General features: G+C 35.7%; 1 protein-coding gene across 2 annotated transcripts in view; it reads left to right on the top strand.

Annotated features, from left to right (window-relative positions):
- The first annotated feature begins 994 nt into the window (after positions 1-994).
- LOC140891712 (cellulose synthase-like protein G2) overlaps positions 995-26,596 on the top strand; it is a 40,735-nt gene continuing 15,133 nt past the window's right edge. For both annotated transcript variants that reach the window (XM_073300335.1, XM_073300326.1), the window contains exons 1-2: positions 995-1,679; positions 3,823-3,909. In XM_073300335.1, the coding sequence (XP_073156436.1) occupies positions 1,002-1,679; positions 3,823-3,909 (765 nt within the window). In that variant the 5' untranslated portion in view covers positions 995-1,001. The remainder of the gene's footprint in view (positions 1,680-3,822; positions 3,910-26,596) is intronic.

Genomic DNA, 26,596 nt, shown 5'->3' with positions numbered 1-26,596 from the left:
TTTAATAAAACCGTTGTCGTAGGCTATAAAAAACATCCTCATAGACAACGGTTTTAAAAAACCGTTGTCGTAGATCATAAAAAACCCGCTAATAGACAACAATTTTTAAAAACCGTTGTCTTTGACATATAACCGTTGTCTTTGTTTATTAAAATATTGTCAACAACAACGGTTTTCGTAAAAACCGTTGTTAAAGACCATAAGACAACGATTTTGTTAAAAAACCGTTGTCTTTTTTGTGTTGTTGATACCCAAATTTGTTGTAGTGACGTACACCTCGCTAGCAGTTGTAGTTCGGACGATCCGATCCTCTTTGGATGGTCCGATCTCGCCACTTGTCAATCTCCTTTTGCCACCTCACTTGAGCACGTGTTTGCTAGAGTTAGAAAGTTCCAGACTATTCGAAAGGTCCGAACTGACCCTTTGCCTCCAAACCAGTTTGGCTGGCTCGGAAGTACTATTCATGTCCTCCAAGCCTAGAGTTGATTTTCAAATTATTTTAATTAAACAAATAATGACTTTGTACTCATATTTTACCATTTAATTGTACAACAAGGGTCGAGTCACTACATTATCCAAAACCGACAAGAACCGTACACATGTAATTACATTCAAAAACCGCAAACCAAAAAATATTTTTTAAACACATCTATAAATTATGTACTATAATATATGAATGTCATAGACTAACAATCTTATTATCAATTGAAATCATGATGAGAATGGGTACGAAATAACCATATGTATTACTCGGTAACATAAGTTTAGCCAAAACAATGCTATTATTTAAGATATTATTTATTTAATAATCAACACATTTCATCTAAACAAATGAATAGACCTCGTGATAGATCTCTATCTATGAGACGAGCCGAGTCGATTTAAGTAATACTTTCGAAGTTAGAAAAAAAGAATTTTTTCTTGAGCCGTTTAAGTTAAAGAGTTATCTCATAAAATTGACTTATTAGATGATGTTGTATGAGTTTTTGAAGTTATAAAACATGAATGGACACCAAGACTCCTCTCATTCCATCGTCTTCCCAATAAGAAAAAGAAAACAAGCAATGCAGAGTAATTCATTCCCGCTGAATGAGTTCCTTGTCAAAAGAAAAGACCTAATATTCAACAGGCTCCACACTTTCCTCCATGGATTTGCTCTCTTGGCCTTGTTTTACCACCGAATCGAAAACCTTTTTCATATCACCATAGGAAAGAACAACACACCCTTTGTACCCTATTTTGTCCTCTCCATGTCCGAACTTATCCTCGCATTCATCTGGCTTCTTTCCCAGGCTCCTAAATGGAGACCGATGACTCGGACCGTCTACCCCGAGAGATTGCCCAGAAACGAAGAGCTTTTTCCCTCCATCGACGTGTTCGTGTGCACCGCGGACCCGGAGAAGGAACCGATCGTTCAGGTTATGAACACTGTCATGTCAGCTATGGCTATGGATTACTCCTCTGATAAGCTTCACGTCTATCTGTCGGATGACGCTGGATCTTCTGCTACGCTTGGTGCTCTGCGGGAGACTTGGGAATTTTGCCGGCTTTGGATTCCTTTTTGTCGTAAGTACGACATTAAGGATAGGTGCCCGGGGGCTTACTTCTCGGCTGAAGAAAATGGTGATGGCTCATCTTGTGGTAGCCGTGAGTTTGACGTTGAAAGGCGGGACATGGAGGTACGTATAATTGTTATTTGCACTCCATTTGTGAATAAATTTTCATTCCACTTTATACATGAAATGAAGTGTAAATAACACAAAATATAGTGTAAATATCAACTCCCATATATATATATATATACAATTTTGCTATGCTGCCCACCAACCGTGCCAACATTTGTGCCCACCATGTATAAAACACTCAACTATTGCACATGGTGGGCACAGAGGTTGACACGATTGGAGGGCAGCATAGTAAAACTATATATATATATATATATATATATATATATATATATATATATATATTTCGAAATGTGTATTGTATTAGTCATGGATAATAACGTTTTGTTTTTACAAAAAAATTAAATTTTTTTGGTCTAAAATCATGACTTTAGTCACTCAGACCCTTATATGTTACGTGTTCTTGTTGTCTTTAAACTGATAGAGATATTTATTGTAGTTAAGTCTAGAGATCGTGATGTCGTTTCAAACTTTGGATTTTGGTATTAAATGAACTTAAAGTTTTTTTTTTTTTTTTTGAGTATGAACTTAAAGTTATCATTCATAAGTCATAACAAAGCTCATTCGGTCTATGAAATTTATTCGTTTTTACAATGTTAATTAGAATCTAACGAAAAGGGAACATGTGACAAATTTATGGGAAAATTATATTTTTGTTTCTATGCTTTGTATGTTTTGTTTGTATTTTGGTCCTGTTATCCATTAATATACTGACGTTATTAATCTACATTTTTAAATTTAATTTGTTTCTGAGTATTTTAGAGCCGAAAAATTACGGTATGTCGCTACATATAACATAGAGATACATTTTATTGATGGGTAGGATACAACGTCAGTAGTAGTTAAAACGATCACTAAAATTTAATTAATAAAAAAAACTAGATAATGAACTTAAAATATGAATTGACCGATAAAGGACAAAACACAAAAATTTTGCGAAGAGGAAGTAATTTTCCCCAATTTTAAACATGAAATTACGTCCAGCCGGTTGTTTAGGATGAAACCATTCGGTTAGTTTTTAAAGATTTGACATTGAGATCAAGACTCAAGAGCATCTCAAGTTCATAAGTTGATGGGTATATATAAGTAGTAGGTTTTTTGTAAGACTCTTTCACATATCTATATTGTGAGATGATCAAATCCGATCTATATTTTTAGTGAAAAATAATACTTTTGATATATAAAGTAGTATTTTTCATATATTATTCAGGTGGAATTAGAGATTTATATCACAAAATTAACTCATGAGACGGTTTCAAAAGATTTTTTGTGATGTATAATTATATATATTAATTTATCTATTGCATTAATTATTTCCATATAAAATATTTTTAATTTCTCTAATAAGAACTAATTAATGCTAATAATTTCTAACTATTTTAAAGTTTTTTATACAACGTCATTATGAAACTGTAAACGTTAAAACTTTTAGGAAGTTCTTGCTTTTTTTCTCGGATGAGTATAAGTATTTTGTGAATTTAATTTCTATGTTAAATGTTCACTACTAATCTACTCAAAATTATTCAAATTATATTAATTTTCTCTTCCAGCACATAGTTATTAGTTGAGGTGATGAAGTTGACGGAAATTTTTTGATTTATTTTTTAATTTAGTTATAGATTCCAATGAAACTTTTAATTAATTTTTATTTAAATTTATTACACAAACGCCCTTGTGAGATGATCTCATAGGTTAATATTATGAGATTTTGAATCTCATATTCGATTCGGTCCATATTTTAAATATATGTCGAATTGTCTCACTGATATATATCTGTAAAATCGTCAGCAGACCTACTCAATTCATAAATAGTAAATTTTTGTGTGTGTGTGTATGTTTATATATATCTATATATATATATATATTATATACAAATTTTAGTTGGAAAATTCCAATTAAAATTTTCCATCCAAATGAGTAAATAAGGATTTTTTTAAGGTTTCGGAGGGGGATATAGTTATTGTTAGGCGAGAGGTGGCAATGGCTTGGGAAAAAATTTGATTTGTATATATTTTACAGTAATTTTTATATTCGATTAAATTTTCCATTTTGGTATTTTTTTTCAAATTATTTTTTATTAGTAGTGTTTTGAAGTAATTTTATTATTAATTTTTTATATATAATTTTATTTGTGCAGAAAGGGTACAGAAAATTGAAGGTCTGTTTGATGAAAATGGCAGAAAATGCCGCCTCTGCCAGCAGACAACATCCACCCATAATCGAGGTAAAGCATGCATATATAGAATTTATTATTGTGAGACTTCGATTCTAAACATCTAATCTTGGGATTAAACAGCACTAAAACAAACAATAACCAAAGGTTAAAGCAATTAAAAGAAATTTTTTTTTTTAAAATAGTGCCTCGCTCGATCCGCATGATCTTGCGGATCGAGCGAGCAACTTTTGCCAAAGTTACTGCCCGGAAAACTCAGCCCTCACTCGATCCGCAAGATCTTGCAGATCGAGCGAGCCACAAAAAAAAATAAACAGAGGACAGAACAGCTTGCCCTCGATCGATCCGCAACATATTGTCGATCGAGCGGCAACAGAAACAGAGCAAAAAACAGCAGAATTTCATGTTAGAAACTTGAGTCCAATATCAACAAAATATAATCATGCATTACAATCCCAAACTCTCCAATTAATGCATGAAGTACTGGAGTTATACAACCGCTCCAAATATAGAATATGTGATGATAACATGTCGACAAGGCTCGCATAATCAATACAACATAAACACGAAGTTCGATAACTAAACATGTTCTAACACATCTAAAAATGCATAATACATTACAAGGTAATTCTAGAGTTATACAATCTCAAACTAATAGAACATGCATCAATCTAAGTTCCATAAACGATACAAAATGAGTTCGAATAAAATCTACGTTCGATTACATATTCGACTTCTACAACCACAAGGCCTCACTCTATCAACTCGTCCACCTAGCCATGCGATCTCTGACTCGGTCCTGCCCCACCTGTTGCCAAGTACACATACAAATAAAGACAACAGCTGGATAATCCGGTGAGAATAATATTCCCAGTAAAAGAGACAACATGCAATATCAAATAAGTATCTCAAAACGAAATACATCAACTTTCAAATATTCATATATCAACCATGCGATTCCAAAACAAATCCAAATGAAATGCATGTCTTTAAAACTCTAGGATTATCTAGTCGGATAATCAAAACATTGCTGCTTTTGCTTTTGGGATCCCGAGGATGAGATCACGTAAACAATTCACCGACTCTCCCGATCGAGGTGGTGCTACGTATCTCCATCCTCTAGACTTTGGTGCGACTATAAGGAGTATGCTAGCACTAGGTGAAACGGCTACACCCAGGCCACTTACAATATAATCCCCAAAATGTCTATCAAAGGAAAAAAGGCCATCTTTCCCGCTGTTCAAATCAAGGATTCTGACTCAAGATGAATGCAATGCAAACATAACTCAATCAACTAAAATCAAGTAAAAGCAAATAACATGCAAGTATGTGATTCTTCGGAACATTCGAATCAAGTCGGATTCGAGTTATTCGTTCCATTCCATTCCAAGTCATCTTATACCTCTTTTCAACAACGTCGATGCTCCAATCCTGGAAACAACAACGATTCCTCAAACAAGATTCATTCTAACATTCAACGATAATAAGCAAGTCGATACTATACCGGCTACAATCTTCAAACCGATACAACTCTTGAAATCTCAAAACTCAACGGACTGCAAACGAATCTGTAAAAGAAGTAATAAAGGCTCGATATCAATATCGACAATTCAACTCGACTGAAAACGGTTCGATTCAATTCAAACCAAACTATAGCCCAAAATTCAAACCGGCGGCATAACGGCTATAATCTGATCAAACCGGAAACGCAGACAGCATAATAACAATCCAAACAACTCATACCAATCATCCTTTACTCAATCCAATTCAATTCCAAAAAATCTAAAAATCCACATTTTTGAATAATTTTCCAAAAATCATAATAAATCCGAATGACGCTCTAATTCAAAACCGACAGAGAATAAACGACTAGAACTCCGCCAAGAACAACATACTCGAATCTCAAACGATTCTAACGACATCCCAAAACTAGAACGTATCTGATCGGAGAAAAACTTATGGTATAACAGAGCTCTCTCAGCTGTGATCGCTAATTTGCTTTCAGAATTAAATTCCAACGGACGGATCGACCGAAAACTCAAATCTGAAAGCTTGAGATGTCGTTTCTTTCTTCTCCAATGGAGGAACCGATGGAAGGGAAGATGATGAAGTGAATAAAAAGTCAAAACAAGCTATAAATATCTAACAAACTCCATATTTGCATTTTAGTCCCTGAAAAATCCGAAATTTGCAAAAAGGACCCTGATCAAAATCAAATCGGCTCTTGAACTCTGGAATCTCCGATTAACTCAAATAAACTCATTTAAGATAAAAACGGGGCGTTACAATTCTCTTCCTCTAAGAAAAGATTTCGTCCTCGAAATCAAACACGGTTCCAACACGAACTGTGTCTTTCAACTCACTCCTTCAAGTACGTCAGTCAAAAGTCGACACCTATTCGATAGAAAATCCTTCTATGCTCAGTCACAATTCGACTCATCTCTGGTTCCAGAACAAATGACACATGAATTATCTCGAAAACACAGAGATATTCATTTCTTCTCGTACAAGTCTTGCAAAGTGCCTCCAATAACTCATCAAATAGTTGACATTGTACAAAGTCTTCACAAGAAACAAAAATTCTGCCAACTAGTGCTAAGTCGAGCACTACAACTCATGGCATCTCCTCTAAGGTTCGCCTCGTCTGATTTGATTGTTCTTCGTTCTGAGGATATCAACTGAACTTAGATGTACTGGAATAACAAAACCTCTACGGAGACTAATCCAGAAGAAAAGGAATAACAAAGATCTCTGTCTGAAATGACCAAATCCGACAGTCAAAACAATCTGACAAAATTCTGACAGAATATCCATCATCTGATTATGTCTAAGAACCAATCCGTAGGGAAAACAATAGAAGCTTAATAATCGTCAATCATACACAGATAATAACTCAACTCAAATAGATCACAGAACTCTCGCAATGTATCCCTCGAACATAATCTCTATCCCATTCTGATTTGGCTCAAAATCAAATTTCCTGATAGGCCTCCTATCTGTTTCAAACTCTAAACAGAAGTGTAACAATCATCGATCAAAGAAAATACCGATAGTAGATAAAATAAGAACATATATTTCGGCTCAGAGCATCAGCTGTTGCATACATTTCCTCAGAAAAGATTCGTAGTCAAAATCTCATACAATCTAATCCTCTTCTCTGCTTTCAAATCAGTTCCGTCTGCTAAAATAATTACCCCAACTCTTAAGATTAGAACAGATCACGCGAATTTCCTCATAAGACAATAGAAAACAGATCTTCTAATCAATAAGATCGCTGCGAGCTCAAAGTCCAGATTCAAACATTGAGTCTTGAGCGTCTTCAACTATCTCGACGTCTAGACTATAGCGCAATTCCACTTAATAAGAATACTTTCTCAAAATCTCGATAAGAAAAGATCGCTGTTCGGCATAAATTCCATCATAAAATCATACAATCGAAGAAGACCATTCGATCCAAAAGAATTCAGACATCGAAGAAAAACATACAACTGCTCGGCACAAACATCTGCTATACGATTCTCAAAAGCTCAGAAAAATCAGTACAATTCTCATTCCAAAAAGATAAGATATCAACAATAAGAATTCCTAGTCTCAACTAATTCTTCTAAAAGATCCGGTTAATAGAAGTTAACAACACTACTGAAGCATTCATCAATTCGAACGATTCAACAATTTAAAAGAGGCACGTTAAACATAAACAGATTCTTCAATAAGAAGGCAAGAGACTCGCCAGTAACTAACATTCCAATAAGAATAGGGAAACTCAATATCGAACGTTACATGATCTATCATTATTGGGTGTAGCCTGAGTCTGCGGATCCTCAGACAGAGCAAAAACTTGTGCCTGCTGTCTGGGAGGCTGGCTTGCATACTGATTACCTTTCTGTCTATTTTGCTGCTGAGGTTGGAAAGAGTAAACAGTAGATGCTTGCTGCTGAGGCTGAGCTGTCTGTCTCAAAAAACTTCCACTATGAGCTTGCTGAGGAACACGCTGAGGACACGTTCTCGCAAAATGCCCCGCCTGGTTACAAATATGACAGCTTCCAAAAATACCTCTGATCACTGGAGTGACGACCTCCGCAGTTGGCACAAGACATGCCTGACTGTCCCGAACTCTGTCCCGATCCATACTGCCTCGAACCACTATAGCTCGAAGAACTGGTTCCGTGCTTCTTAAACTGCTTTCCTTTCGGATGATAGTAATCCTTCTTATTACCTCCACTGCTATCACCTTCAGAACTCGGTGGTTGATTCTGAAACTGAGATGGTTGGTTCTGGTATTGGAACGGTTGTGCCTGAAACTATCCTTGCTGTTGCTGCGGCACAAACTGACCTCCACTCTGTCTCCACAAACCTGCTTCTGCTCCTTTTGCGTGATTCATGGCATCCGCAAAATTATCTGTCCTAGCAGTGTTTACCAGCGTGAAGATGTTAGGGTTCAAGCCATTAATGAAATGGTCGGCTTTAGCTTCCTCATCACCGGCAATTAGCGGTGCAAAATGCAACAGACTATCAAACTTGGCTACGTACTCTTCGATGTTCAGATTCCCTTGCCTCAGATTGGCAAACTCAGCTCCCTTATCCTTACGGTACGAGATAGGGAAAAACCGCTTATAAAATTTAGATTAGAAAAGAGTCCAAGTAACTTTCGTACCTCTATTCTCCATTGCTTTCTTTGACATGATCCACCAGCTCTTAGCAACCCCACGAAGCTGATGAATGACTAACCTGATTCGATGATCATCTGTGTAATCGATGGAATCGAACAACTGATCGATATCATCCAACCAACTCTCACAGTCAACTGGATTTTCTGAACCCATCAGCAACGGCGGATTGAACGACTGAAACCTCTTCAGCAAGGTTTCCATAGGCGTTGCTGTAGCATCCATCTCAGCCGTTTCAGTACTAGCTTGCTCAGTTGTAGGAATAACTGGCGGTGGATTCCTATTAATAACTCGTCGAGGACCCATCTGATAATCAAAGGTTAGGACACAAGATATCTCAATCGCTGCAATTCGGTGCCCTTGCAACCTCTCAGAATTTCGGATACAGGTGAAATACAGTTCATATCTCAAATAATTCATGCTTTATAATTCAAATCACAAAATCATGTAACTCAAATAATTCTCAACAATAAAGCATGCTTGCATGGTATTTAAATAAATAAATTTAAATAACTCAAACACATGCGAGAATCAATTCATGCGGACTCGATCTACCCCGCTCACTTCTAAATTCAGTCCAAGAATCTTATCGCTCTGATACCACTTAATGTGAGACCTCGATTCTAAACATCTAATCTTGAGATTAAACAGCACTAAAACAAACAATAACCAAAGGTTAAAGAAATTAAAAGAATTTTTTTTTAAAATAGTGCCTCGCTCGATCCGCATGATCTTGCGGATCGAGCGAGCAACTTTTGCCAAAGTTACTGCCCGGAAAACGCAGCCCTCGCTCGATCCGCAAGATCTTGCAGATCGAGCGAGCCACAAAAAAAAGAAACAGAGGACAGAACAGCTTGCCCTCGCTCGATCCGCAACATATTGCCGATCGAGCGGCGACAGAAACAGAGCCAAAAACAGCAGAATTTCATGTTAGAAACTTGAGTCCGATATCAACAAAATATAATCATGCATTACAATCCCAAACTCTCCAATTAATGCATGAAGTACTGGAGTTATACAACCGCTCCAAATATAGAATATGTGATGATAACATGTCGACAAGGCTCGCATAATCAATACAACATAAACACGAAGTTCGATAACTAAACATGTTCTAACACATCTAAAAATGCATAATACATTACAAGGTAGTTCTAGAGTTATACAATCTCAAACTAATAGAACATGCATCAATCTAAGTTCCATAACCGATACAAAATGAGTTCGAATAAAATCTACGTTCGATTACATATTCGACTTCTATAACCACAAGGCCTCACTCTATCAACTCGACCACCTAGCCATGCGATCTCTGACTCGGTCCTGCCCCACCTGTTGCCAAGTACACATACAAACAAAGACAACAGCTGGATAATCCGGTGAGAATAATATTCCCAGTAAAAGAGACAACATGCAATATCAAATAAGTATCTCAAAACGAAATACATCAACTTCCAAATATTCATATATCAACCATGCAATTCCAAAACAAATCCAAATAAAATGCATGTCTTTAAAACTCTGGGATTATCTAGTCGGATAATCAAAACATTGCTGCTTTTGCTTTTGGGATCCCGAGGATGAGATCACGTAAACAACTCACCGACTCTCCCGATCAAGTTGGTGCTATGTATCTCCATCCTCTAGACTTTGGTGCGACTATAAGGAGTATGCTAGCACTAGGTGAAACGGCTACACCCAGGCCACTCACAATATAATCCCCAAAACGTCTATCAAAGGAAAAAAGGCCGTCCTGCCCGCTGTTCAAATCAAGGATTCTGACTCAAGATGAATGCAATGCAAACATAACTCAATCAACTAAAATCAAGTAAAAGCAAATAACATGCAAGTATGTGATTCTTCGGAACACTCGAATCAAGTCGGATTCGAGTTATTCGTTCCATTTCATTCCAAGTCATCTTATACCTCTTTTCAACAACGTCGATGCTCCAATCCTGAAAACAACAATGATTCCTCAAACAAGATTCATTCTAACATTCAACGATAATAAGCAAGTCGATACTATACCGGCTACAATCTTCAAAGCGATACAACTCTTGAAATCTCGAAACTCAACGGACTGCAAACGAATCTGTAAAAGAAGTAATAAAGGCTCGATATCAATATCGACAATCCAACTCGACTGAAAACGGTTCGATTCAATTCAAACCAAACTATAGCCCAAAATTCAAACCGGCGGCATAACGGCTATAATCTGATCAAACCGGAAACGCAGACAGCATAATAACAATCCAAACAACTCATAACAATCATCATTTACTCAATCCAATTCAATTCCAAAAAATCTAAAAATCCACATTTTCGAATAATTTTCCAAAAATCATAATAAATCCGAATGACGTTCTAATTCAAAACCGACAAATAATAAACGACTAGAACTCCGCCAAGAACAACATACTCGAATCTCAAACGATTCTAACGACATCCCAAAACTAGAACGTATCTGATCGGAGAAAAACTTACGGTATAACAGAGCTCTCTCAGCTGTGATCTAGCTAATCTGCCTTCAGAATTAAATTCCAATGGACGGATCAACCGGAAACTCAAATCTGAAAGCTTGAGATGTCGTTTCTTTCTTCTCCAATGGAGGAACCGATGGAAGGGAAGATGATGAAGTGAATAAAAAGTCAAAACAAGCTATAAATATCTAAAAAACTCCATATTTGCATTTTAGTCCCTGAAAAATCCAAAATTTGCAAAAAAAATCCTGATCAAAATCAAGTCGGCTCTTGAACTCCGGAATCTCCGATTAACTCAAATAAACTCATTTAAGATAAAAACGGGGCGTTACAATTATCGATAGTACTGCGATAGTTAATAGGTCCAAGATAGACATATATATCATCCCTTGTAGGAGAATCAAGCATAGTTAATTTGTTAGAACTTGACAGGAATAAATTAAGCTTTATGACTCCTTTAGCAATTTTGAAATGAATTTGAAAAATTTGTAAAATAAAAAAGTACGTGGAAGACTTGTGGACAATCAAATAATAGTAAAAATAAATTAGATAAGAAGTGCAATAAATAAACAAATTCAGTAAAAGTGATTGATATACGTATATCCTTCTCGGTTAAGAACGAGTAACCAAGATATCATTAGATCATCTTGGCATTGACGTCTCCAAGTTAGTCTTTACACAACGCACTCGCCATGTCTACTTGGTTTTGAGGGCACCAAGGATAGCCACAAAAATCAGCATAACTTTCAGAGTTACAACTTTCAAGATCACCTGTTATTGATTGCATTTACAAGAACATATTGATAGACACAAGAGACAACGCTTTGAAAGAAGATCATGTGTCTTCAATGACTCTAGAATGGCCTACTTATAGTCGTGAAAAACGATTTCATTCGGCCCTTCCGAACCCTGTTCGGAACTTCCGATCCTATGCAACCATCTTCCGAGTTCTGCAAGTGAGAGATCGGAACATCCGATCCACTTTGGTTCTTCCGAACTGCACTTTCCCACCCAGATTCTAACTTTCAAAACCGGCCACATACTTCAAGTTCGGAGCCGCCGAACTCCTTCGGTGCTTCCGAACAGCTTCTTCAGCATCTTTCTTTCTACAAATATTTAAACCAATCATCAGAGCTTCCGATCCCAACTTGGGTGCTTCCGATCCTTCTCGTTCTTAAATTTTGAATTTCAATACTTATGAGATAATTGTTTCTGGTTGGAATGATTCAGAGCTTCTTATCTCCCATCGAAACTTCCAAACTCACGCACTTCGTTGCCTCCGAATGTCTTGTCTGGACTTCAATGTGAATTGTTCGGACCTTCCGAACGTACTTCATATTTCCAAAATAAACCAGGCAGAAATCATAAAATCTGAATTTTTTCAATTTAAAACTTTAATAACAATGAACTGAGTGTTGTTATCATCAAACACAATTTTTGAGATATGTAATTAATTCATTAAAACATTAATCTTACTACTCGAGATTTATATGCATTTAAAGCATAATACAGTTTTGTCGAGTCATGGACTCTATATTGCTTCAGTTCTTTCCACACTTCATTATTTTTCCAAAAAATTTTCATCACCGGGAAATCGAATAAAGCATGAAAAGTTGAATCCTATAAGTTATTACATAACAGGAACCGCTCAAAGACCGGCACATGGTGCTTACGAAGGTTTGTTTCAATGGGAATAATGTTGTGAAAGAGGCACCACTAGAACACGAATCTTCAGAGGGATAGCCAATGACCATAAGAACTTCCACCAATTTTGTGTCACTTCAGAATTCGATTGATGTGCACGAGGATAACAGAGTCCGATACCAATTCTGCACACACTTCTCACTGAGTATCGGCCCTTTGGTTAATGTTTCCAGAAGCAAATATTTCCAATAGCAGCATTAGACAATGGGATCTTTAGAATTTCCTGTGTTATACAAGACAAACAAGCCCCTCAAATTAAATGTGCGTTCCACTAATGATTATGAATGATAAAGCTAAATTGAGCTAAATTGTGTACCTTCAAGCAGTTTCACACCCCAATCACCAAGTTTGCCACGCAAAAAAGAACCCATCTATCACGAAATATGTCCAATGTTGCTCCATCACCATTATGCCAAAACAACCCCTCCTCCACCAGTTCCTCACTCCAAAATAAAGATTGCCAAATATACTAGGGTTTAATTCCAAGGAACGCTTTCATAATATACATATGCATGAAATATCGAGCTTTAATACTCTCGCCACCAATGATGTTGGATTTTGGATAATTCTCGAAACCTGCTTGCTAATATGGCCTGATTAAAAATTTCCAGTTTTTCGAACCCAATCCCTCCTTGGCATTTCAGTTGACAGAGGAAATCCCATGTATAGTTCATGAACCTTATTTCATTCTCAAAGCCCTACCAGAAATCTATGCACGCCTTCTCTATAGAGACACAAGTTGTGTTGGGAAATCAATTATTTAGTTTGGTGTTAAACAAAATACCTGAATTCAAAAACCATACTGAACAGAATTACTCAACTGATCTTGAGCAACTGAACTGGATGAGTTCTCAACGGGACATTACTCGACTGGACTCTCACAACTGGGTGAAGATCAACCTAGTCTGCCAAGTAGAACATGTAGTGACCCTACGTGGATCACTTACTAACCAGATTCTTAAACATGCAGTAATAATAATCAAAAAACTTAATCAGAGTTACTAGCAACTAAGAAGAAAACAACTGGAATAAAATTATATACCAAATAAAAGCTTAACTTAGAAACCAACGACGACCCCTGCTACTAGGCCCTTATCACCGACTAACCACTACTGTTGCTCTTGGACCTCTTGCATACCTGCCCCGGCGAGTGGGTGTCCAACAAATACAACAACATGGTGGTGAGAAACTACACTCAGAACATAAAACACGAGTATACAAATCTAGTATGATGCATGCAAATGATTGAGTACAGGTGTTTACAATATCTGCTCAGTCTAGGCGCCAATGAGTATGTAATATCATCTGGGGTCAACTCTGCTGGGTAAATCCACACACTCATCAAACCACCGTAGTATCAGTCCCCATCAACACGGCGTTTCCTGGTGTCGGACAATAACAAATACAGGGCTGAGCGTCCCTACTACAAAGGCTATCTCAAAAGAGTCTCGGCTCAACATGAATATGCATGTGTAGCATAATATATATCAAAACAATAAAACATGTATCATGACACATAATATGTAATATATAAGCATGCATACTCGCTGGGTATCTCAGTCAGTACTTACATACCTCAATCAACTGGCCTAGATGTACAAGTATCACAGTCCAAGCATACAAGTCATGATAATATCATATCACTAATACTGGTCTATAAGTCTTAACTAAGCTAATAAATACTCTCTAATACTAATATAGATCTCGAACTATACCTGGGTCCGTCGTCAGCCCTATGATTTTGAAGGTTCAGACCCTCGAGTATAAGGCTAAAACCCTAAGAATATAAACTAAAATATTTTGAAACACCTCCAAACACATACCAAATATGAGAATCTCGTCGCCTATTTATAGGCAAGGGTTCGGAAGCTCCGATCCTTGGTTTGTCTTCCATGTGCTGAACTTCCCTTTTTGGAAGCTCCGATCCTACCCTTCGGACGTTTCGAGCTCATGCATGTGATGTCTTGTCAAAATGCTGGCGGCACGTCACTAGTGCGCATGACCTAACTCTTCAAAAATTTCAATCTTACGTTCGGTGGTTCTGATGTCACGCTTAGCTTATGAATTGAATCGCTTGAACCGATATCTTCAAACCTTCTGATCTCACACTAGTCCATGTTCGAACCTTTCGAACTACCCGAGCCAACTTTAACTCTTGGACCATTTTCTAACATCCAGGAGTCGATTTATTGGTCCGATTAATCGTATTAAAATCTCTTAATCACTTTAAATCATTTAAACTCATAAAATGAGATTCGGGTTACTACATTTTCCCCACCTTAAAAGGATTTTGTCTTCGAAATACGGTCTAGGTCTTACCTGGACATACTATCGAGCTACTAAGAAAAAATAACTCTTACATGTCATCAATCTAATACTGAGATCCATAACAACATGTCTAATATCTGGACCAAAACCAGCCAATTTTATCACTCTAGATACCTAGTAGCGCTTAGTCGTGTCACGCCCAAATTAACCCAACTCAGATTAACATAATAAACATGCAGTAGCGAGAGTAGGGATCGTTCCCACGAGGAAAATGAAATTTATTTGTGTTCTTAAAAAGTACTGAAAATAAATAAAAGGGAATTTTTGGATTTTGGAATTAACTAACTAAAATTAAAAGCAAATAAAATAAATTTTATCACTAGCATGCAATATTAAAATAATAACGAAACAATTAATTAAAACAAGCCTTAGTATCGGTCGACTACACCCTTGAAGTTATTCACTCGATCATCAACTCCCTAAAAATAATTAACTCTCATTGAATATTCATTATTGGAAATTTAATTTCTATATCACCTTAATTTTAGTTAATTAGACACAAGCGTTCTAAATTAACCCTTACCAATGAATTAACCAAAATACAAGCGATTGAGATTTAAATTCAAGGTAGCATTCAAACCAGTGAAATTGATGAAACTAAACAACACAAACGCAAGCAGTTGTATTTAATCTAGTCAAGAGATATTCCTACAAATTAACAAATTCACAAGCGGAAATTATTAATCGCAGTTGCTTCTCAAAATAGAGGGATCAAATAATTACGGATTTGATATTTAATTTAGTTTTAGATTGTATGAAAAATCATCAGGTGATCAATCCAATAATCAAACATACAAACATGACAATCAATTCCAAACAAATCTTGATACTCAAATAAAAATCAAACAATGAAAATCAAAAACTCACGAAATAAATAAACTTCAAAGAGTTTGTCTTCCTCTACCAAGAATTAAAACTTAGAAGAATTGAAGAAAAAATTAAATCTAAGGAAGATAAAACCTAGCCGCCAAGACCTATTTTCTACTCTTCAGCCGTCAAAAGATCATTAAATTTGGGTTCTACATGATATTTAAAGTATAGAGTCCTTCCCAAAAAAATTTCCTAATTAAAATATAATTCGCCAAATTTTCATCTCGCTCGATCGGTAAGAAACTACCGATCGAGCGAGAGTTTCTCTGTCTCAAAAATAAATTTATCTCGCGACAAGTTCAGACCCCGGGCCACCTATGTGCATGGGTCCGTGCATACTTCCTCTCAGCGCGCAGCGTTTTTGAAAAATTCATATCTCAATATCTATCCATCGGATTGAGCTGAAATTTGGACAACATCTTAAAAACATCTTGAATTCATTTTGAATGATGGAGATCGGATTTGGATCTCTAAAACATCAAAAATAATTTTTTTTTTCATTGCTGCTCCGTAATTCATTCTTGCGCAATAGCTTTTCTTCCTCTCAAATTCATCTACCTTTTGCTCATTCTCCTTCTTCTCCTAAATCAAACAAAAACAATAATTATGAACTATACAATGCATTTAATCAATGTAAATTCTCCTAATCATGCAAATTAACTCAAATAAATATAATACAATATCACCACATCAAACTCCCCTATTGTATTTAAACCTTACTTGCCATCAAGAAAGACATATAAAAACAATATGAACACAAAAAAACATGAGCAAGGATGAATTATAGACATAACAGCCTCAGAGAAGTTCCAACATACAAAACAAAATTACTAACACTCTCGATTTTCCATAATACACCATCAGTCAAGCGTGAATGTGTGTGTGTGTGTCATGTTATTCCAATTACAAGCAACTTCAAAAGAATGTGTTTTACAACTGCTTAACGACCTATGACAAATCAGTGTGAGTATCACAATCAAGGGCTCCTTCCTCCCAACAATCCCTAAACAAAAACACGACTTTCTAGAGATTTATTATTCACCTCCGGATTTTGCACCCGATTTTCTTAAGCCCCAATAATTACCCGCAAACTTAGATATAACTGTGATAGGATTAGAATTTCAATCCTCTCTTCTATAGCCCGGATGGAGCATCAATCCCATTGAACCCGAAAACATAGCCATGAAAAAGTGATTAGAATTTCAATAGATTTCCAGGCCCGGATGGAATTGTTATTGATTTCTAAAAATTTTAAATTTTAGCCCCATTGATTTCGTATAATTAGTCAAGAACAAGGCGACTAGGATTTCAATCCCTTGTTCATAACCCGGATGGAGCCAAATTTATTTTTCTCAAAACTTTTCATTAAAAAGTTTTAACAGGTGTGCCCAAGATCGTACATGCAAGGTCATAAAAATCATTAGAACTCAAAAGACACTATCAAGATCAAAAAACACCTATTTTCATGCAATGGTCCAACAGATACAAACATCATCAATTATTTCGCTACATTTCACTGGTCTAACATGTGTGCTTAAGATTATTCACAATTCAACCTACGGTTCTCATGTCCAATCAAGAGGAAAAATTATCACAAAAACAATTTTTTAACAAAACTTCATCATCATAGGCTAGTGAATTTCAACAGTCATATTCATCGCTAACTATGAGCTCTAAAAATTTTTTTTTCTCTAAAACCGGCTACATCCTCTCAATGACTGGCTAAGTCCTCTCCCTAATACTTAAGATCTTAAATTTTCCCCAATGTAAGTAAAAATAACACTAAATAAAAAGTAAAAAGAAACAAATAAAATAAAAGATATGGAAGAAAATACTCCCCTTGGGTTGCCTCCAAAGCAGCGCCTGATTTTTCAGTCTTTAGCTTGACCCTCAGAAGCACTCCTCAAAGAGCTGCTGACGCCCAAAATAAGTGTGATATGACACCACAAATGGGTCTTTGTTCCATGTACCCTCAAGCTTGGCTGGATGTATAAAGTTTAAGCTCGTCACCTCAACAACACTCCATAGTAGCTGGCAAACATGGGAAGATAACATCTCTGTGGGCTCTCGGAAGCCAACATGTTTTGAAACTGGTATTGATAGAAGGAAAGGATCTTGGGAATGTGTGTATGATAATACTATCGATGAGCTCAAATCGATGTACTCTTGAACTCCGTCATCCTCAAACTTGAGTGACAACATATTTCCATTATACACTATTTCTTCCAAAACATCTTCCGACTGAGGTTCAATAAGAAGAAAAGACTCAAACACCTCTAAATATTCAGCAGGATTTGATTCGCACTCCCAATCCTGGTTCTCTAAGTCATCATCATCGAACCAAATTGGGTTGGTCACTGATTGAGTATCTTACCTCACTTCCTATTCTTGGTGTTCATGAAGGATTGATCTCTTGATATTCTATATTTTCTCCACAAGGTGGCATCTAGAATTGATTAGATCTTCTATAGCTGCCTTAGTCGATGCCCCAAACATGCTCATTATATCCTCTAGCGGATGTAAGATCAATTGAGAACAACTTCTCTCCTATTTTTGAAGCTCGAATGGTTGGTATGTAAAATTCGGGTATTGAATATCTCGTGGGTATTGGTGGCTCCATAACTGTGGAGTAAGATCCAAATACCGATAATAGTCAAATTCTGCCATATCATCGAACAGATGTATCATATTATCATCATCTCGACAAAATAGTGGACTTCCAGTTAGGAAAGCTCCATCAATTACCCATATTCTTGTTACTGCATCCAAACCATCAAGAACAAATGTAAGGAGAGAATAGTTAGAAAAATCATGATACCGGAAGCTGGTTGCCAAATCATTGAATCTATCCCATGCTGCGTAGAATGGCTCTCCGTTTTCTGGATAAAACTTGTGAACACTTGTCGATTTGACATCTCGAAGTATTACACCCTAAGAATTCTTGCACAAACAGATTAGAAACGGTGAATAAAATAAAAACAAAAACACAAATAAATTAAACGCCTTCCCCGACATGGCGCCAAAATTTGGTAGCGCTTAGTCGTGTCACGCCCAAATTAACCCAACTCAGATTAACTTAACAAACATGCAGTAACAAGAGTAGGGATCAATCCCACAAAAAAAGTGAAATTTATTTGTGTTCTTAAAAAGTACTGAAAATAAATAAAAGGGAATTTTTGGATTTTGGAATTAACTAACTAAAATTAAAAGCAAATAAAATAAATTTTATCGTAGCATGCAATATTAAAATAATAACGAAACAATTAATTAAAACAAGTCTTGGTATCGGTCCACGTCACCCTTAATGTTATTCACTCGATCATCGACTCCCTAAAAATAATTAACTCTCATTGAATATTCATCATTGGAAATTTAATTTCTATATCACCTTAATTTTAGTTAATTAGACACAAGCGTTCTAAATTAACTCTTACCAATGAATTAACCAAAATACAAGTGATTGAGATTTAAATTCAAGGTAGCATTCAAACTAGTGAAATTGATGAAACTAAACAACACAAACACAAGCGGTTGTATTTAATCTAGTCAAGAGATGTTCCTACGAATTAACAAATTCACAAGCGGAAATTATTAATCGCAGTTTCTTTGCAAATTAGAGGGATCAAACAATTACGGATTTGATATTTAATTTAGCTTTAGATTGTATGAAAAATCATCAGGTGATCAATCCAATAATCAAACACACAAGCATGACAATAAATTCCAAACAAATCTTGATACCCAAATAAAAAACAAACAATGAAAATCAAAATCTCACGAAATAAATAAAATTCAAAGGGTTTGTCTTCCTCTACCAAGAATTAAAACTAAGAACAATTGAAGAAGAAATTAAATCTAAGAACAATGAAGATAAAATAGCCAAGACCTATTCTTTACTCTTCCGCCGTCAAAAGATCATTAAATTCGGGTTTTAGATGATATTTAAAGTATAGAGTCCTTCCTAAGAAAGTTTTATAATTAAAATATAATTCTCCGAATTTTCATCTCGCTCGATCGGTAAGAAACTACCGATCGAGCGAGAGTTTCTCTGCCTCAAAAATAAATTTTTCTCGCGACATGTATGGACCCCGGGCCTCCTCCATGCATGGGTCCGTGCATACTTCCTCTCAGCGCGCAACATTTTTGAAAATTTCATATCTCAAGATCTAGCCATCGAATGAAGCTGAAATTTGGACAGAAACTTCAAAACATCTTGAATTCATTTTGAACGGTGGAGATCGGAATTGGATCTCTCAAACATCAAAAATAATTTTTTTATCATTGCTGCTTCATAATTCATTCTTGCGCAATATCTTTTCTATCTTTTCCTCTCAAATTCATCTACCTTTTGCTCATTCTCCTTCTTCTCCTAAATCAAATCAAAAACAATAATTATGAACTATACAATGCATTTAATCAATCTAAATTCTCCTAATCATGCAAATTAACTCAAATAAATATAATACAATATTTCCACATCAAACTCCCCTATAGTATTTAAACCTTACTTGCCCTCAAGAAAGACATATAAAAACAATATGAACACAAAAAAACATGAGCAAGGATGAATTATGGACATAACAGCCTCAGAGAAGTTCCAACATACAAAACAAAATTACAAACACTCTCGATTTCCCATAATACACCATCAGTCAAGTGTGAACATGTGTGCGTGTCATGTTATTCCAATTACATGCAACTTCAAAAGAATCTGTTTTACGACTGCTTAACGACCTATGAAAAATCAGTGTGAGTATCACAATCAAGGGCTCCTTCCTCCCAACAATCCCTAAACAAAAACACGACTTTCTTGAGATTTATTACGCACCTTCGGATTTTTCACCCGGTTTTCTTAAGCCCCAATAATTACCCGCAAACTTGGCTATAACTGTGATAGGATTAGAATTTCAATCCCCTCGTCTATAGCCCAAATGGAGCATCAATCCCATTGAACCCGCAAACTTAGCCATGGAAAAGTGATAAGAATTTCAATAGCTTTCCAGGCCCGGATGAAATTGTTATTGATTTCCAAAAATTTTAAATTTTAACCCCATTGATTCCGCATACTTAGTCAAGAACAAGGCGACTAGGATTTCAATCTCTTGTTCATAACCCGGATGGAGCCAACTTTATTTTTCTCTAAAATTTTCATTAAAAAGTATTAGCAGGTGCGCCCAAGATCATACATGCAATGTCATAAAAATCATTAGAACTCAAAAGACACTATCAAGTTCAACAAACACATATTGTCGTGCAATGGTCCAACAGATACAAACATCATCAATTATTTTGCTACATTTCACTGGTCTAACATGTGTGCTTAAGATTATTCACAATTCAACCTATGGTTCTCATGTCCAATCAAGATGAAAAATTTTCACAAAAACAATTTTTTAACAAAAGTTCATCATCATAGGCTAGTGAATTTCAACAGTCATATTCATCCTTAACTATGAGCACAAAAAATTTTTTTTTGTCTAAAATCGCCTCATCCTCTCAATTAATGGCTAAGTCCTCTCCCCCATACTTAAGATCTTACATTTTCCCCAATGTAAGTAAAAATAACACTAAATAAAAAGTAAAAAAAAAAACAAATAAAATAAAAGATATGGAAGAAAATACTCCCCTTGGGTTGCCTCCCAAGCAGCGCCTGATTTTCAGTCTTCAGCTTGACCCTCAGAAACACTCCTCAAAGAGCGGCTGACGCCCAAAATAAGTGTCATATGACACCACAAATGGGTCTTTGTTCCACGTACCCTCAAGCTTGGCTGGATGTATAAAGTTTAAGCTCGTCACCTCAACAACACTCCATAGTAGCTAGTAAACATGGGAAGAGAACATCTCTGTGGGCTCTCGGAAGCCAACATATTTTGAAACTGGTATTGATAGAAGGAAAGGATATTGGAAATGTGTATATGATAAACTATCGATGAGCTCAAATCGATAGACTCTTGAACTCCGTCATCCTCAAACTTGAGTGGCAACATATTTTCATTATACACTATTTCTTCCAGAACATCTTCCAACTGAGGTTCAATAAGAAGAGAAGACTCAAACACCTCTAAATCTTCAATAGGATTTGATTCGCGCTCCCAATCCTGGTTCTCTGAGTCATCATCATTGAACCAAATTGGGTTGGTCACTGCTTGAGCATCTTTCTTCACTTCCTGTTCTTGGTATTTATGGAGGATTGATCTCTTGATATTCTCTATTTTCTCCACAAGGTGGCATCCAGAATTGATTAGATCTTCTATAGCTGCCTTAGTCGATGCCACAAACTTGTTCATTATATCCCCTAGCGGATGTAAGATCAATTGAGAACAACTTCCCTCCTCTTTTTGAAGCTCGAATGGTTTTGTCTGTAAAATCCGGGTATTGAATATCTCGTGGGTATTGGTGGCTCCATAACTGTGGTGTAAGATCTCAATACCGATAATAGTCAAATTCTGCCATATCATCCAACAGATGTATCATACTATCATCATCTCGACAAAATAGTGAACTACCAGTTGGGAAGGCTCCATCAATTACCCATCTTCTTGTTACTGCATCCAAAACATCAAGAAAAAAATGTAAGGAGAGAATAATTAGAAAAATTATGATACCGGAAGATGGTTGCCAAATCATTGAATCTATCGCATGCTGCGTAGAATGACTCTCCGTATTGCTGTATAAAACTTGTGAACACTTGTCGATTTGACATCTCGAAGTATTACACCATAAGAATTCTTGCACAAACAGATTAGAAAATGGTGAATAAAATAAAAAAAAACACAAATAAATTAAACGCCTTCTCCGGCAATGGCGCCAAAATTTGGTAGCGCTTAGTCGTGTCACGCCCAAATTAACCCAACTCATATTAACTTAATAAACATGCAGTAGCGAGAGTAGGGATCGTTCCCACGAGAAAAGTAAAATTTATTTGTGTTCTTAAAAAGTACTAAAAATAAATAAGAGGGGATTTTTGGACTTTGGAATTAACTAACTAAAATTAAAAGCAAATAAAATAAATTTTATCACTAGCATGCAATAAAATAATAACGAACAATTAATTAAAACAAGTCTTGGTATCGGTCGATTACACCCTTGAAGTTATTCACTCGATCATCGGCTCCCTAAAAATAATTAACTCTCGTTGAATATTCATCATTGGAAATTTAATTTCTATATCACCTTAATTTTAGTTAATTAGATACAAGCGTTCTAAATTAACCATTACCAATGAATTAACCAAAATACAAGCGATTGAGATTTAAATTCAAGGTAGCATTCAAACTATTGAAATTGATGAAACTAAACAAAAAAAACACAAACGGTTGTATTTAATTTAGTCAAGAGATGTTCCCACGAATTAACAAATTCACTAGCGAAAATTATTAATCGCAGTTGCTTCGCAAATTAGGGGGATCAAACAATTACGGATTTGATATTTAATTTAGCTTTAGATTGTATGAAAAATCATCAGGTGATCAATCCAATAATCAAACACACAAGCATGACAATCAATTCCAAACAACTCTTGATACTCAAATAAAAATCAAACAATGAAAATCAAAATCTCACAAAATAAATAAACTTCAAAGGGTTTGTCTTCCTCTACCAAAAATTAGAACTTAGAAGAATTGAAGAAGAAATTAAATCTAAGAACAAGAAAGATAAAACCTAACCGCCAAGACCTATTCTCTACTCTTCAGCCGTCAAAAAATCATTAAATTCAGGTTCTAGATGATATTTAAAGTATAGAGTCCTTCCCAAAAAAGTTTCCTAATTAAAGTATAATTCGCCGAATTTTCATCTCGCTCGATCGGTAAGAAACTACCGATCGAGCGAGAGTTTCTCTGCCTCAAAAATTTTTTTTCTCGTGACATGTCCGGACCTCGGGCCACCTCCGTTAATGGGTCCGTTTATACTCCCTCTCAGCGCGCAGCGTTTTTGAAAAATTCATAAATCAAGATCTAGCCATCGGATCAAGTTGAAATTTGGACAAAAGCTTCAAAATATCTTTATCTTCATTTTGAACGGTGGAGATCGGGTTAGGATCTCTCAAACATGAACAATAAAAATTTTTTATCATTGTTGCTCCGTAATTCATTTTTGCGCAATAGCTTTTCCATCTTTTCCTCTCAAATTCATCTACCTTTTGCTCATTCTCCTTCTTCTCCTAAATCAAACCAAAAACAATAATTATGAACTATACAATGCATTTAATCAATGTAAATTCTCCTAATAATACAAATTAACTCAAATAAATATAAGACAATATCAACACATCAATACCGTACTGCAACCAATCACTGAGGTTATAAACATCTGACCATCAATTGTGGCTAAAAGCTGTGATAGGGACTACCATTCTATCAAATTGATATCCAATTCGAATTGTACTTGTTGTTGCTGCATAGACGGAACTACCACTAATTCTAGTATTGAATATCACACTGGATCAAAACTAATTGTACCCATAATCTGTGATCAACCATGCAAATAACTGAATTAGGAAATCTAACATCTGTTTCCTGACAAATCTGAGTAATGGAATTATCCTAGCACTCAACAAGTATCACTCCCTTGTTCATGTAATTGATCTTTATCAATTGAAATATTTGAGTAGTGTTATCTACAATACTGAAAAGTAATACAAAAGTCTCTCCTTGCAATGATAGTCACTGCCTGTGGAGTCTATCTAACTTGAGTGCTACATCCTTCATCGGAAGTACCAAACCTTAGCAACTACACTAATGCTGTAACATCTTACAAGATTCACCTGATAATGAGTTAAAAAACACAGGCCCTTATAATGGCTAAAACATTTCGTCTCAACTACTGGAATCACAATTCTATTAGTACAAAGTCTGGTACTAAAAATCGAAATCAGCTGATGTCATCTAACTTCCAATGTTAGATTATTGTCTACGGATTCAATCAAGAATACTAGTAACATTTACTCATAGGAAATACTGATTCTGTCAAATTCTTAACTTTCCAAGTTCTGTCCACACTAGTAAAAAGGATAAGATACCTGCAAAGTCTTCCTAACTCTTCCGCAATCTGCGATGCTACTGTCTACAATTCTGTCGAATTACTCACGAGAATGATATATCGAATAAATATGAGAAATTTTGTAATGATAACTTTCCTAACCCAAAAACACCATAGGTCTCAACTTATAATGTTTGAACAAAATTAGTTAATCATCATTCAATCTTGCTAGAGTCCACTGGAACAAAGGCATTTTTTGAACCCAAAATTGTCGATTGAATCTCAATGAGACTTTAGGAAATCTCTGAATACTGTGCACATTCGATCAAGCCTCGAAAACTGGTATTATTTTTGGATTGTTCTGTCCTTCACCTACAACTCTATCCTCCTTGTCTTTCAGAAATTCTGAAAGTTAGAAGACTATTTAGTACTAGAGAAATTTGAAGATTACCTTGATATTTCATCATTATCATGACTTTCGAATAATTCTTAGAAATTAAAGAAAAGTATTCAACCAATTTGTCATCATTTTTTGGCATATTACTTTCGCGGTGATTATGTGTTGAATTTCGGAGAAATTTTCATGCCTTTTCTTTTTTTTTTTTTGCTCAAAATTCAATTTGTAACTGAATAATGATCCCATCAGTTCATCTAGCCTCATCGCATCTATGTCCACTGCTTCTTCCATGACAACCACTTTACATCAATTCATCTTGGGAGTGAGCGTAACATCTTCTGTACAAGTTTAGCATATGATTTTTTTTTACCTAAAGTAAATGTTTGGTTTGTACTGTCACATTTTAGGTATTGAATCCCTTCATGGTCTAATATTCTTTTATCTTGAGATCCTCAAACTGAGTGGCCAAAATTTGCGGTTTCAAAAATTTGACTTTCACAATGCCGTCATAAGTTGTTTCTAGGATATTTTCGAGCATTTCTTTCTGATTCAGAAATGGAAATAATCTTGAACTGATTTGCATCCACTGTAGTGAATGTGGAATTCAATGATGCATTTGCGAATCCCCAGTGTTATTCTTCGGTGCTATATTTGTCAGTTTTATGAGACGTCTATTTTCCTTCCTCATGCTTTTTCATTGGGGGTGTCCAGCAAGTCACATTGATCGCGAGGTTTCTTCATAAATTGATTTAATGAACGCTCTCATCCTAGCCTTCCAATACAAGTAGTCAGTGTCATCCAAAAGTGTGGGCTTGGTGATATGACTACTTTCTCCTCCAAGATCCATGCCTAAAAATAATTAAAAAAATCCAGGATTCCAATAAGAAATAAAATAGTGAACCTCTTTGATAATAAAAATACGTTATCTTGCAGTATTATGGATTTGTTCTTTATGTTTATTTATTGTGTTAATGAACAATAAAATAAAGAACAAGATGACACAAGGATTTTAACATAGTTTAGTCAACATATCTATTCTATAGAGTAATGCCCAGATATCAAGAAAATCCGCCAAACATAAAAAATGTTACACTCATACAAGGAGTTAATCAAACTTAAAAAAACTCCATCTTTTCTAATGAAAAATATATGACGAACACGTTCAGTAGACTTAACCTAGCAAGCACCACTCATCTTCAACTCCGCTTCGATCGAACTCCCTTCGATATTGAAGATTGTTCTCTCATGTGAATGTCAGCTTCCTCTCCCAATGAATGAATTCACAAAATTTTGAATGTGTTTGCACCACTAGA

Source organism: Henckelia pumila, chromosome 1, assembly GCF_033568475.1.
Source record: "Henckelia pumila isolate YLH828 chromosome 1, ASM3356847v2, whole genome shotgun sequence".
Taxonomy (NCBI): Eukaryota; Viridiplantae; Streptophyta; class Magnoliopsida; order Lamiales; family Gesneriaceae; genus Henckelia; species Henckelia pumila.
The sequence above is the reverse complement of the archived record's forward strand: the minus strand, read 5'-3'. Positions and strand labels throughout refer to the sequence as shown.